We start from the raw sequence: 14,160 nt of genomic DNA on the forward strand, positions 1-14,160 counted from the left end.
TCTTTTTCATTCATGCATTCGTCTTTGCGGTTCTAATTTTGCTTTTGAAACTGTTTTGCTTTCGACTACACAAGGTTTTTTTTTTGAGCTAAAATCCAATGCTGAATTTATTGTGGATTACGATTGAATTACCCAAGTGCAGTGCAGTTCTATTCTCGTTTTCACTACAGGTACGAGATAGCCAAAATGTGTAGGATAGACAGCATCAATTCGACGAAAGTTGGTCTTCCAAGCTGGTGCGATTTAATTGGACCTGTATATCTCCAGAAAACGGTAACATTGCCATGTATTCATGCAGTGGCCGCAAAAGCATACCTGACCTGCATTCACCCAGGGGAAAGATTATGCACAAAAAAAAGGAGAAGAATGTAGCTAACAGTCGAGGCCACAACAAGTCTTCCGGTTTAGAAGGATACGCACCAGAAACCCATGCGATGCACGGTATTGTGAATGACATTATTAGCATATTTATTTATTGTTAATTACATTACTGTATGTGAAATGAAAGATTATAAAGAAGAAAAAAAAAACGAATCCATTTGGAACAAAAAATAAGCTGAATGGTCAAATTTTCATGGTTATTATGGATTTTCTGCTACTCTAATGTAATCCTGCAGGTAAGATGGTGCTTTCTTCTCTCGTACGTTTTTTGGTGTTGTGCTAGATAGATGTGATTCATCGGAATATTTTGTTGAGCCTTTCTCACGCCATTCAGATACTTTCTTCGTTTGAGAGACATGTCGTTTTAGCTTATGCCCCTCGTTGTCGTTGAGCGTGAGACTTCCGTTTCTATCTTCGGTTACCGTATATCTCCTAGGTGAAAACCGTGAAACTCCTTTACCGTGATTTTGTCGCTCGATAATTACGGTGTCACCTGGACCTACTCGACAGGGACGAGCGCCACGCCGTCGATCCTCTCGTTGCTTTCCAGAGATTTTTGCCTCTCGGTCTCTTTTGGAAAGTAGTTCTTCGTCGATTTCAACTTTCTCGTAAGCCATTAAAGGAAGACTACGCTTGATTTTCGACCGGACATGATTTCTTCCGAGGAAGCTGTGTTACTCTGTGGGTAGCAGCATTATGAGCTTGAATGGCCGGCGCTTAGCAGCTCTTCGATATAGTTCGTTTTGTTCATTGTAGCAGTTGCCATTGCCTTATTAATCAGCTTCATGTAGCTCTCGACCATTCCATTCTGTTGTGGAAACAACGGTGTTGAGAAAATTGGAGTTACATCACGAGTTGCGCAGTACTGCTTATACTCCTCACCATTGAAAGGTGGGCCATTATCAGTTTTGATAAATTTCGGTGTCCCTTCTCGTTCGAATATATCTTCAAGCACCTTTTTTGTGTGCTCAAAGCTAGTCGTCTTTACCGGCCGAGCCATCAGGTACCGTGATCTGTAATCAACGATTACCAGAATGGATACACCTCCGAACTTCGCGTAAGGCCCGTTAAAGTCCAAGGCGATGGTCTCCCACACCGCTTTCGGTGCAAGAACCCGCTGCATGGGGGTGGGTCTTTCCGGTTTACCATTGACCGCACAGGCTGGACAAGATTCCACCCATTTTTGGACATCACTTGGCATTCCAGGCCACCAAACACGCTGTCTCAATATACTCTTCTGTTTGGCGGCCGAGGGATGGCCTTGATGCGATACCTCTAGGCACCGCTCTCTCAACAATTCTGGGATAACCACACAACCTGTTTTGACTAACAACCCGTTTCGAGTTGTTAGGTCGTTCTCAAGGAGTTGGTATCTTCGCAAATGGTTAGGCCACTCACCAGAGTCTAGGGCGCTTATGACTGCCTGCAGATTCTCATCTTTGGATGTAGCTAACTCGATTTCGTTTTCCGTCATAAATTGGACTATGTTAGCCTCAAGACACGCGATCTCCCACGGGCTGTTCGTATCGTCAAAAGGGTTGTCGTCTCCACTGTATAAACGTGAAGGCGGATCCGCGATGTTTTCCTCACCCCTCACGTACTCGACGGTATAATTGTAGGGGCTAAGTCGCAATGCCCACCCGTCTGCTCGCGTTAGTGCTCTTTTAGAGTCCTCGCGAGATCTGTTTAAAATGAAAGACACTCCTTGAGCATCAGTTCGCAATATAAATTGCCTTCCAAGTAGGTAGAACGAAAAATGCTCGACGGCCCATACCGCTCCTAGGGCCTCACGCTGGTTTTGAGCATATTTTCGTTCCGTACTAGTTAACGATTTGGATGCAAAGCTAATGATCCTTGGCTTTCCCTGTTTGTCTTCTTGTACCAGAACGGCACCGAGGGCAACCGGAGATGCGTCTGTGTACAAGATCGTCTTGTCGGATTCGGAGAAAAATCCCAAAGAAACACAACAGTTGATAATTCGATCTTTTACAGCTTTGAATGCCGCACTTTGTCTGGGCCCCCACATATCCATAGCTTAGCTTTAATGACTTCCCACAAGGGATTAGTGATATCCGCAAAATTCTGTACGTGCGGACTGATGAATGCAGCCAGTCCCAAGAAGCTACGTAGCTCGGAAACCGTCTTTGGTTCACGGAAGTTGCGTATGCTCCTTATCTTGATATCATCAACGTGAAATCCGTTTTCATCGATTTCATAACCTAAGAATTTTAAGCGCGTTTGATCAAATTCACACTTGGCGCTATTCAACGTTAGGTTATTTGCCTTCAGTATGGTTAGCACTTCACAAACGGTTTTCCGTAAATCTTCAAGACAATTTGCGAAGATTAGGACGTCGTCGATGTAAATAATTTTATTCTTTACAGGTTTTAGGATTCGGGACATTTCCCGTTGGACGACTTCGGGTGCACAATTCACCCCGAACATCAACCTGGTGAATCTATACATACCTGAAAGAAAGTGATATTGGGAAGTGATCTCGTGGCGTGTAAGTTAGGAGACCGATTCATCCCGTTTTTTTTTGCTTTTACTTAGTAGTATTGATTAAGAACAACCAGATACATACCATTCTCCGTTAGGAAGGTGGTGAGCTCGCGAGATTCGGGATGAAGTTCGAGGTGGTAAAACGCGTTGCTGAGGTCGAGTTTAGTGAAATATTTGAAACCGTGGAGTTTGACCTTCATCTCCTCAAGCAAAGGGAGCCGGAAGTACTCACGATTGATTGCTCTGTTCGGACCCCGCATATTTACAACTAAGCGGAAATCGTCTTTTCCCTTAGGTACAGCCGACATTCCGCTTATCCAGTTTGGTGCAGATGTGACTTTCTCAATAATCCCCTGCGCTTCCATATCCTTAAGACGATTTCTCGCTGCTTCTCGAAACGCCGCCGGGACGTTGTAATAAGCGTTTCTTATTGGGGCTACTGTATTGTCTATACTGAACTTTACGTATACTCCTGGCATTTTCGGGAAAGTCTTCGTCTTTTTCGGGTTCTCTAGTTGATTGACGTCCGTACTGACATGCAACAGTCCCATATCACTGGCAGTTGCACGGCCAAGAAGTGATCTCGATCCGTTCAGTATGACGTGGAATATCGCTATTATGGGTTGCGCATTGCGCTCTGTAGTAACGATTTGAGCTTCAAATGTGCATTCTATAGCCATTGGTGCTTGTGTACCATATGCATGGAGACACTTTGGATTAGATTGCTTAACAATCTCGAAATTGGCCAAACCTGATTCATACTCTTGCTTTAGATGACGCCAGTCTCTTCCGCCAATGACGTTTGCGTCCGCGCCAGAATCTATAAGTAGTTGTATGGGGCTTGACGCCCCTATACGACACTTCACCAAAACGTCTTGAAACGACAATGTGTTCACATACTGCAATATGAGGGAATGTGAATTAAAGAATGAAAACTAATTGGGCCAATGTTATAACCGATTTTATTTGAATGATCTGATTATGGATTCATTACCTGTACCTCATCCGAATGAATGTCACGGCTCGGGGATACACTTCTTTTGATGTCTAGCTGACGAATTCGATTGTTTCGATTGTTTCGACAAGTGGCTGCATAGTGGCCTCGTTCCCCGCAAGAATTGCAATTCCTGTTCAGCGCTGGGCATGGTAAACTGGAATGCATTCGACCATTGCATCGTCGGCAGCGGCTTCGACGTCCTCGATCCTGTGTATCCCGTCTATCCATTTGTCGGTTGCTTCGAAAGCGCTTTGTCTGTAGTCTGTCTCCTCTATCATCTGTGCGCGAGCGTTTCCTAATTGAGCTTTGTTCCAACTGTCTTCGGTGCATGCGGCTCAGTGCCTGTACCTCGTTGCGCTCCACCACGGTTGTTTCCGCCTCGTAAGCCTCGTCTCTGGTTGCCGCCTGCACAATATAATTGGTGGCGTGTCCGTAGGTTCTCGCCGCTTTGACCAAGTCCTTGTTCCTTAAGCCTTTTAACAGTTGCGCACGCACGAACCGGTCGTGGTCTACCGAGCTGTATCCACATAGTCTGACTTTCGCCATAAGGCGGGCATGAAAAGAAATGGCGGTTTCAGATCTCTGCTGCTTCATGTTTGAAAAGGCCTCGTGTTCCGCCGATGTGTCGGTCATCGACTGAAAGTAGTTTCCAATGTTTGCGACAAACCGGCGATAGCAGTTCGCATCCTTCAAGCTTGGCCTCAGCTTGGCGGCTCTTACTATTCCTTGAAGCTCGTATCCCATTGAAAGAAACAACAGTTGCGTTCTCCGGACTGGGTCGATAGCGTTACTGAGGGAGGCCGCGATTTCAAAATTTTCAATGTAGCGGTTCCATTCTTCCCACATTTGATTTGCAGCGACACCTGTAGGGAACGGCTTGATATTATGGCACAAATTTTAATGTGGCGGACACCCGGTCACGCTGCTAGACATTTTCCCTAAATATTTTTTTTGTGTTTTCAAACAACAAAATTTTCAAAGTTGCGGACATCCGGTCACGCTTGTGGACTCTTTCATGTGTACATATTTTATGATTATGGTTAAAGCACATTGTTCTTGGAATAAAACAAACTTGACGACTTGCGCCGTGGGCAAGGCTGTGGACATCCGGTCACGCAAGGGGGACATTTTTTTTTTTCGCCGCCATGTTTTTTTTTGTTTTTAAACGAACAGAATTTTCAAGCTTGCGGACATCCGGTCACGCTAGTGGGCATGTTTCATTATTGTGGCCAAAGCACATTGTTCAAGGGATGAAACAAAACTTGACTACTTGCGCCGTGGGCAAGGTTGCGGACATCCGGTCACGCTGGAGGACATTTAACTTTTTTTTCTTTTTTTTTTGTTTGTTTTGCAAACAGAATTTTGAGGTTGCGGACATCCGGTCACGCTAGTGAGCATGTTTTATGACTGTGGCCATTATTTATGACATGAGAAAAAACATTTGACTACTTGCGCCGTGGGCAAGGCTGCGGACATCCGGTCACGCTAGTGGACATGTTTTATAATTGTGGACAAAGCACATTGTTTTCGGGACGCGATTTTTTTTTTCGCGTCGCCTGGTGATTCCTTCCCCAAATAATACCTATTCCGAGTGGAGCCATTTTGTTTTATTCGTTATAAGCGTTGACTCCTGGCAGGATCGCCAAAATGTGGGTACTCGTTTGGCTTGGGGAAAAGGAATCACCAGGAGACTGTGTGGATTCTTACGAGTATGGTGACTTACCTGTTGAAGCGTCGTACGAGGAGTGTGCCGCGAAACTGTGGTCGACATGAGTTGTTTGCCACTCAAGAGTTGGTTGTGCTGATTATGTCGACATTCAGCGATGCGCTTAGATTCAGCGCCATGCACACTTATTGCGAGGGGTAAGCCTGTACTTATTCGTTACTTGAGTCTAGGGATCCTACATTCAGAGATATGCGAAAGCGGCCATCTTGAGCCAATCGAGCATTGAGAGCTGTCAAAATCTGAGCCAAATGAACATTGTTATTGTTGCGGATTGAAAGGTATTGCGATTGTAATGAAAAAGATTTTACGAAAAGTTTTGTCGAATAAACAATTTGTTTTATATTGGCAAGTTGAAGTAGTCTAGTTTATGCATGGTACTTTGTTCATTTATATTGCACTTTTATTTTAGTGATAATGCACTGTTGGACGTTAGATAACGAAATCTGAAAATGCCATTATACGTAAAGTCTTGTTCGAGCTCCAACATTTTGCGCCACGGCAAGTGCTGGCAGAATTTGTTTACTAAAGTAACAGCGTTGCTAAATCGTCTGGAAAAGTATTCGCACATCTCTTAATATAGGATCGCTACTTGAGTCACACAATCACCTTAAGGTAAATATACAATCAAGCCATGTGGTGAAAGTTTAAATTTAAAATTCACCACACGTTTTTCTACTCCTATTATCAAAAGTTCAAATCTAGCGTAATAATTTTCGTACAATGCTGAAATTGAAGTCGATTGTTGAGCATAAGTAAGCAAACGATCTACGGATGTTTCATCCCTATGGGAGTTGTGGTTCTCTCAATTCTTGCTCTTGAAAAATCACTAGAAAAAACACGTGGTTTCCAAGATGGCCGATTCGAGCCACCGGGGATTTAAACCGACTTCGTGGCAGGTGCATCTTTGCTCCAGTTTGAATCGGGCAGAAGCCATGAACAGAATAACAAAACATGATATGGTTTTGATTGATATAAGAGATAAAAGAACAGGCAACAATATCAAAAATTTGCTCGGAAATATCATTTGAATATCAAGATTTGCTATGGATAAGAACAAACTAATGGCACATGATATTGATCACTTCTTACAATTAGGGAAAATCCATCAATTACGTAACGCAAAAATTGGCCATTTTCAACCCCCGCTCCCCCCTACGTCACACTTTTTTGTATGAACCCTTTAAAATGTTTGTATGGATTGCCACACTTTGGTCAACCCTCTCTCCCCCCTCCAAGCGTTACGTAATTTATGGATGCTCCCTTAGCATAAATTGATCTCCTCATGATATTTTGGTGCAAAATATTGATATTGTCGTCTGATATTTTATCTCTTATATCAATCATATCAATATCTCATTTTGCTATCTTATCAACATTTGATATTAATGAGCTATTTTCGTCTTCTCGGGTAATGGTTGAAACGGTACAGCAACGGTTGCGGTTGTCGGAAGTGATTGCTGGAGAATGCCTCTGAAAATGTATTAATGAAAGAAGGTTTGATCCGAGAATAATTTCCTTCAAAGTACAAAACATAATTGCTTGGTGACAGCAGAATGTTGCCGTCGATAGAAGAATCTCAAATACATGTCAGTAAAAGACGCTGCAATGAATTTATTAGTACGGTGACTGAAGAAAATTGTCTGGTGATTTGTTGATGATTGCTTGCCGAATTATTTTTCACTACAGCGGCTTCCTTACTGATTTGACTGTCGTCTTTGGCAAGCGGAAGTTTTCTCGCGTGGATTGTGGCTGGTTTTGTTGCTATAAGAGTTTTGTTTCAAATTATTGTTGACATATTTCAACATTAGTCAATATAGTCAACATCAAAACCAAGTCAGAACTTTGCGAGCACTTTTCTCCGACAAACTTGTAATTCCACTACCGGCGGCTTCGTTACGATTAACTGTCGACAAGTGGTTGTACTTTGGCATATGAAGAAATATATACTCAGATTAACTTTGTCTTGTGGTCGGAGACGAGCCAGTCTCGGGCTGAAAGTCTCCTTAATAAAGACATATAAAAAAAAGCTTTGTCTGGTGCAAATGGTTGTCGAATTATTTTCAATAATGCACATTTTCAATCACTACCAATACTACTACTAATAGCAACCAAACTCAGAATCTCGCAAGGAAATTTCTGTTTTCACCGACAACAGCCAAACCAATTGAAATATATGTTGGCAGTTCAAATAATGTGAGTGTGTCATAAATTTGGAAATGAGGTTGTCAATAAAATTTAACGACGCAAGCACTTGAATGCCTGGCACAGAATATTTATGTTCTATTGAAATTTATGATATGAGTTCTTGTGAGGTCTGTAGCAAATTGATTCCAGATGAATTCTTGACTGTGGGAACATACAATGATTGAGAGTAATTTGATTTGAGATGTATGCTACACAATGCAAACGCCACCGTGGCAAAGAATTTTTCAGCCGTCGGCAACGAATAAAATTATTGCAGCATCCGATGAACTGTCTGCCGTTACCAAGCGATTGTGTTTTGTATTGTGATGAATATTCGTCTCGGATCAACTTACTCCTTAAAAAATCATGAGCAACTGAGCAACGAAACCATAGTCAGAATCTTGTAAGAAAATGTTAATTTTTGCTGACGACAACCAAATCGATAGAGACGCCAATGAATTTCTGCAGCGGAAATACCCGTCGATTGCCTCCGCTCTGATCGACATTGACGTCATGATTCTGCGACCCAGGCCAAGCGATTTTTTTTGTAGATCGTCTCGGATCGATTCTCTTGTTATTCGCCTTGATAATACGCATTTCAAACCAGAATTAAGTCAGCATTTTACAAAACTCAGAATCTAACGAGAAAATTTCACTGCCCATGCATTTGGTAAGTCACAGTACAGTTTTTTACTTTCTTTCGAATATGGTGGTCCAAACAAAAACATATTTTTTTTTCAATGATATCTACAATCACTATTTGCAACCCCTCAATAGGTCGAATCCTGTGAGACAAATCTGAATTGAGAACTGCTTCCTGACCACTTACTTCTGCAAACGCCAACGATGCGAAAAAAAAATCACTAGTGTTGCTTCTGACTCGCTCCAACATTGATGACCGCCACTGAGGCCATTGATGCTGTGGCCCACGTCATCGTCACGCCGACGACCACTGTCCAGAAAGTCCTCTGGCCGACCTTTTGATGATTTACCTACTAATAAACGACAAGATTGTCGGAGCGGTACCCACGTCATCGCCACACCTATGGAACTAATGACAGAATATAACGCTCGCGTTTTTTTTTTTTCGTTCAATCTCATATTTATTTTCATTCTTTAACATTTCTATTCATTTTACATTTTAATTGATTGCCTACGCTTACATCTTTAGTTCTATTTGCTGTTGATTTGTTATTGTTTCTACATTTTACTGTTTTACATTTTCAATGATATTATCACTGGTAGACTGTTAAAATCCTTAACCTAATCTTAACTAACTAATACTACAGTGGAAACAATCCACGTATTGTTTCATACTCTGAAAGTCGCGATTTTTCTATAAATTTTTGTTTCGTGTGAATAAGTTGTTCTTCTATTGTTTTTACTTCTGCTATTTCATGAATAGTTGTTATTCTGGTAAACCTTGATAGGTTATAGATAAGTCTCAAAAATTTGTTTTGAATTATTTGAAGTTTTCTTTTGTGTGTTTTAGCACAGCAGTCCCATATGGGAGAACCGTACATAATTACTGGTAATACAATCTGGTTATAAACTGCTGCCTTGTTAATAATAGAAAGTTTGGAATTTCTGTTAATCAAGGGATACAATTTTTTCAGTAAAATTTGACATTTTGTTCTAATTTTATCTATGTGTGTGCGAAAGATGAGTTTTTCGTCGAAAGTAAGTCCTAAGTATACTACTTCCTTTTCCCATTTAACTGGATTGCCGTTTATTGTTATTTGACAATTATTGGGCGGATTTAATCTTGGTGTGTTTTTATAAGGGAATAATATTGCCTGCGTTTTTGTATAGTTAATTTTGATTTTCCATGTCTGCATGTATGCCGTGTATGAATTTAGATAATTTTGTAATTTTTTGATAGTGCTTTTGGTGTTACGGCCTTTGGCCATTATTGAAGTGTCGTCTGCATACAAAGACATATGACAATCATCTGGAGGTTGTGGAACATCAGAGGTATAGATATTGTACAAAACAGGACCTAGTAAGCTCCCTTGCGGAACTCCTGCTGGGATTGAGAGAGTATGTGAGGGGACATTATTTATTACAACCCTAAAGCTCCTATCGGCAAGGTAATTTTGTATAATTTTAGTCAGGTATATTGGAAAGTTGTACCTATACAGTTTATAGAGAAGGCCTTCGTGCCACACGTTGTCAAAGGCCATCTCAATGTCGAGTAGTACCATGACCCTTGATTTGGCTACGGTCTTATTTTTTGGATAAATTGAGCAACACGTTGTAGTTGATGTGAGGTGGAGTGGTTTTCTAAAGCCAAATTGTTGATCTGGGATTATTCTATTATTACTAATGTGTTCTAGTAACCGATTTAGTATAAGTTTTCAAATAATTTACTAATTGACGACAAGAGGCTGATCGGTCTGTAACTGGAAGGCGATGTGGGATCTTTCCCGGTTTTTGTATAGGAATAACCTTGGCGCATTTCCATATGGACGGGAAGTACTGAAGGTGCATGCATTTATTTAGAATGCAGGTAAGGTGGGTCAAGGAACGGGTGCTGAGGTTTTTCAAAACAAGGTTAAATATGGCATCGAACCCTGGGGCCTTCATATTTTTGCTTTTTTTGAGAACTAACCTGACTTCGTCTAACGTTATCTTCTTATTATTTGGGACATAGCACAGTGTTTTTCTTACTGTGGTCATCGTTTTCTGCACTACCGTTTCCATTTGGCTGATTATGTTACTTCCTAATTTATGTGATGTTAAAACTGTTGTGCAATGGCATTTGATTTTTCAGTGAGGTATCACTCACTTTAAGTGGAGGGATTTGTTGAGGTTTGGATTTTAAGATTTTTGTAAGTTTCAAAAGGATTGGAACGAGAGTCTAACTTATATAAATCTTGTCGGAACTTGTGGTTTTTAAGCCTAGTTATCCTATCACGGATCAAATCTGTCAGCTTTGCTGCGAGAATTTTGTCGTTGAGATTACCAGCCCGTTGGAATCTCCTTTTGACTGTGTTTCGTTTGGAAATAAGGATCTTCGTTACTGCGTCAATTTCGATGGAGTTACTTACATTCGCAGGAACTTGGCGCATACATCTTCCTTCGGCAGTTGAGATGGCGGCTTGAAGATTCGCTAGTTCTCGATCGATGTCTTCGGTGGTTTCCAGGCGAGGCTGCGTATCGATGTATTGGTCGACACTGCGTTGAAACTCGATCCAGTTTACGTTGTGATAATCTTTTCTGCTTGGTCTCGTCCGGGGTGTCGATGAAGAATCGATTTGGATTACAACAGGGTAATGGTCCGAACTCAGTTCGTGGATGGTCACCGGGTCACCGATGTGGGAAGCATTCGTCAGGAAAATATCGAGTGTCGAAGGTACGCCGGCTGGCGAGAAGAACGTTGGGTCTTGGGGTGCATTGACAGTGTAGAGTCCCAGTTGCGAGTCATTGAAGAGTAGTTCCCCATTTCTGTTACGCCTGTGGTTCCACCAAGCCTCATGACGAGCATTCAGGTCACAACCGATGATGAACTTCTTTCTTATCCTCGTTAATTTTGCTAGATCTTCTTTGAAGTGTTTGCTAGTCCCGTTGGAGTTTGAACACTGCTTTGGGCAATAGGCTGCAATGATGAGTAGTGCGCCGTTGTTCGTTGTGATTTCGATTCCCAGCGCTTCGATGATGGTGGTCTTGTAATGCGGCTGGATGGTAAACTTGATGTTGTTTTTAACAGAGATCAGCACTCCACCCCCGTTCGATTGAGTGCGATCCAACCGGATGGTGACATAACCCGGAAGATTAAATTTCATACCAGGTTTTAGGTGGGTTTCAGTTGCTACTAAGATGTCAATGCTGTGACGCGTCATCAAGTCTAGCAGCTCGGTGTTTTTCCGCGCAATTGCACGGGCGTTCCAAAGGAGTGCTTTCAAATCATCAGTAGCCATAGGTCAGGACGAGATTACCAATCAAGCGGACTTGTTCCAATCGGGTGGAACATTGCTGAAGCTTGTCGCACATCTCATTCAGAATATGCTGCAGATCAGCAGCCGTGTAGAGGTGTGGGATGTCGTTGGGGGACCCGCTACCCAGCGGTGCAGCAACATGAGGCTGAGCTGTTCGCTGGAAACCCGGGGGAGGTCCAGACGAGGTAGGTCTCGAACTTTGTGCTTCTCTGGATGGAAGCGTTTGCCATACAGCCGGTGGGGCCTGCTGATTAGTGTTTTGAAGAAGCGCAGGAAAGTCTTCCAGATCGGGTGGCGCAGCTCGTTCTCTTCTTCTGCCGGGTTGGTTGGAGGAGGAGGCATGTTGTCTGATTTGTTTGTATTCAGCACGTTTCGGGCAAGTGCGATCCGACGAGCGATGTTTGCCACCGCAATTGACGCATTTGGCTTCAAAATCCACAGTGTCCTTGGAGGGGCAGGAGTCCGTTTGATGGTCTAGCGAACATAGGTTGCACCTAGCTCTGAGGCGACAGTTGCGTGTGCCGTGCCCAAAGTTCAGGCACCGCATGCATTGTGTGACGTCCTTATTCGCCCCACGATATGCTTCCCACGAAACGATGACGTCTAGGATCACACGAGCAGCCTTGAGTGCACCTAGTGTTACCGAGCCTTTGGGAAAGTGAACGAGATACAGGCAATCCCGGTATTCCACATCTTGGTTGTGTCGAGCCATAGGAAATACTGCCAGGGGCCGAAGCTTGTAGCGATATTCCAGGTCCGTCTTGATGTCATCCTTGTCAATGATGGGCAGACCGCGAACCACTGCCTTGAATGGCTTTTCCGACGGGATGTCGAAGGTGTAAAATTCCGCTTTGCATCTTTCCAGGTAATTTTTGGCTTTCTGATAGTCCTCTTTGGAGGCAAGGACCACCTTGATGCCGACTCTGCAGAGTTTGTAAACAGCACTCACACTGATTGCTTTCATTGTTGCTTGGAGTTTGGCTAGGCCGACGGACTTTACCATCAGCGGGGGGATTTTTTCTGCAGTCAAGCGCTGCTGCTGTTGTTGTCCTTCTTCTTCTTCTTCGTTATCCGGTACATCAGCAAAATCACCGAGATCGCTGTCGTTGATTGCTGTGCCGCCGGTAGAGTACCGGTTGTTAGAAAGGATCGTGTTGAGGATGGATTGATTACCGTCTTTCCGAATTTTCTTCGCAGTTTTGAGGTCTGGTGTGCTGGCCGTGGTGTTGGCTGATTGATTGGCAGATGCCATCTTTTTTCGCCGGTGTGGCATTTTGCGACCGGCTGTTTCTTTCGCACGATGTTTTGCCACTACTTTTTCGCTCGCGTTCGTTTTTCCGTCACGATCAAACCGCGTCCGTCTCAGTTGAGGGACAAAAGTGTTCGTGATCTGCGGCGTGCTGTGCTCCTGTTCCCTCTGCGGCGTGCTGTGCTCCTGTGATGACGCGCGCACGCGAAACACGGGGCTTTATATACACAGGGAAAAAAAAAACGATAACGCTCGCGTGAGATAGTAACTTACTTGTATTCAATGAAGTAACACCAAAAGCCCCGCCTCTTTGTAAAACGATTTGGGTGCATAATTTGATTACGCAATTCCACGTTCACTGTTAGAGCGGGGCTAATGTCCTACCGCTTCATTTTCTATGTACATAAGATAAGCTTTGTTTGAGATTTAAAGACGGTAGCGGTTCTACACTGATTAGGTACGTAAGAAATTTTTCTGGGGTTTCATGTAAGATTTTCCCCATACAAATCATTTTTTATTTATATGGAGAGTAAGAAAATGGCAGACCCCGACTACCCCCATAAGTGCTTACCTAATTAGTGTACGACCCCCAAGATGCAAACTATTGAGAGGTTACTGATAGTGATTGAACATTATTGAAAACCAAACGGTGATTGATAACAATCTAAAATTATATTACTATGTCTGAAACACGATTATGCATTTGCACAACATGTGTTTAGATTTAGTTCGGAAAAGGTATTGGAGGGTAACGGCTCCCTTCGGTGGGGTTTAATCCCACGAAACCAGTACGCTGGACAGGTGCTTTCCCTTCTAAGTTACGTCGTCCTCCTCAGCTTAGCGGGTACTGATGAAACCAAATTCATTTGATTAGATTGATCGGACAACCGGTGATACAAGGCATCTCACATCTTGGAACTCTGGTTTCCGCACACAAACTTCATTGTCGTTTATCTCTCATTGCACTTCCACAATGCGCTTCTACTTTGGATGCAGAAATCTGGATTTCTGCATCCAAAGCTTCCTACTCATTGTTTTCTGCTTCGGATGAGTCTTCTTCTTCATCGACGTTTTATTGGTCGTCATCTTCTTCGATCGCCACAAGGTTGACCGGATGACTGTCGTATAAATTGCGAAAGTGCTGAACAGTCGCTGTTGCTGTAATTTCAATTGTCATATATCT

General features: G+C 42.9%; 1 protein-coding gene across 1 annotated transcript; it reads right to left on the bottom strand.

The window, feature by feature from the left end:
• Positions 1-1,075: 1,075 nt before the first annotated feature.
• LOC134209041 (uncharacterized) lies at positions 1,076-11,632 on the bottom strand. Its single transcript, XM_062685025.1, has 6 exons — positions 10,864-11,632; positions 3,878-4,743; positions 2,966-3,782; positions 2,389-2,849; positions 2,115-2,311; positions 1,076-2,063 (listed from the first exon to the last, which is right to left on the bottom strand). The coding sequence occupies exons 1-6, from the start codon at positions 11,630-11,632 to the stop codon at positions 1,076-1,078; spliced, it is 4,098 nt and encodes a 1,365-aa protein (XP_062541009.1).
• Between the last annotated feature and the right edge of the window lie 2,528 nt (positions 11,633-14,160).

The sequence above is a fragment of the Armigeres subalbatus genome, chromosome 2 (genome assembly GCF_024139115.2).
Source record: "Armigeres subalbatus isolate Guangzhou_Male chromosome 2, GZ_Asu_2, whole genome shotgun sequence".
Classification (NCBI taxonomy): domain Eukaryota; kingdom Metazoa; phylum Arthropoda; class Insecta; order Diptera; family Culicidae; genus Armigeres; species Armigeres subalbatus.

What these genes read in the sequence shown, in the direction of transcription:
- LOC134209041 (XM_062685025.1), bottom strand. Translation starts at nt 11,632, where the DNA reads ATGACGCGTCACAGCATTGACATCTTAGTAGCAACTGAAACCCACCTA. An exon ending in CACCTTCCTAACGGAGAATG is followed by an intron (nt 2,850 to 2,965) that starts GTATGTATCTGG and finishes ACTTTCTTTCAG; the next exon opens with GTATGTATAGATTCACCAGG. An exon ending in TCGTTCTACCTACTTGGAAG is followed by an intron (nt 2,064 to 2,114) that starts GCAATTTATATT and finishes CATTTTAAACAG; the next exon opens with ATCTCGCGAGGACTCTAAAA.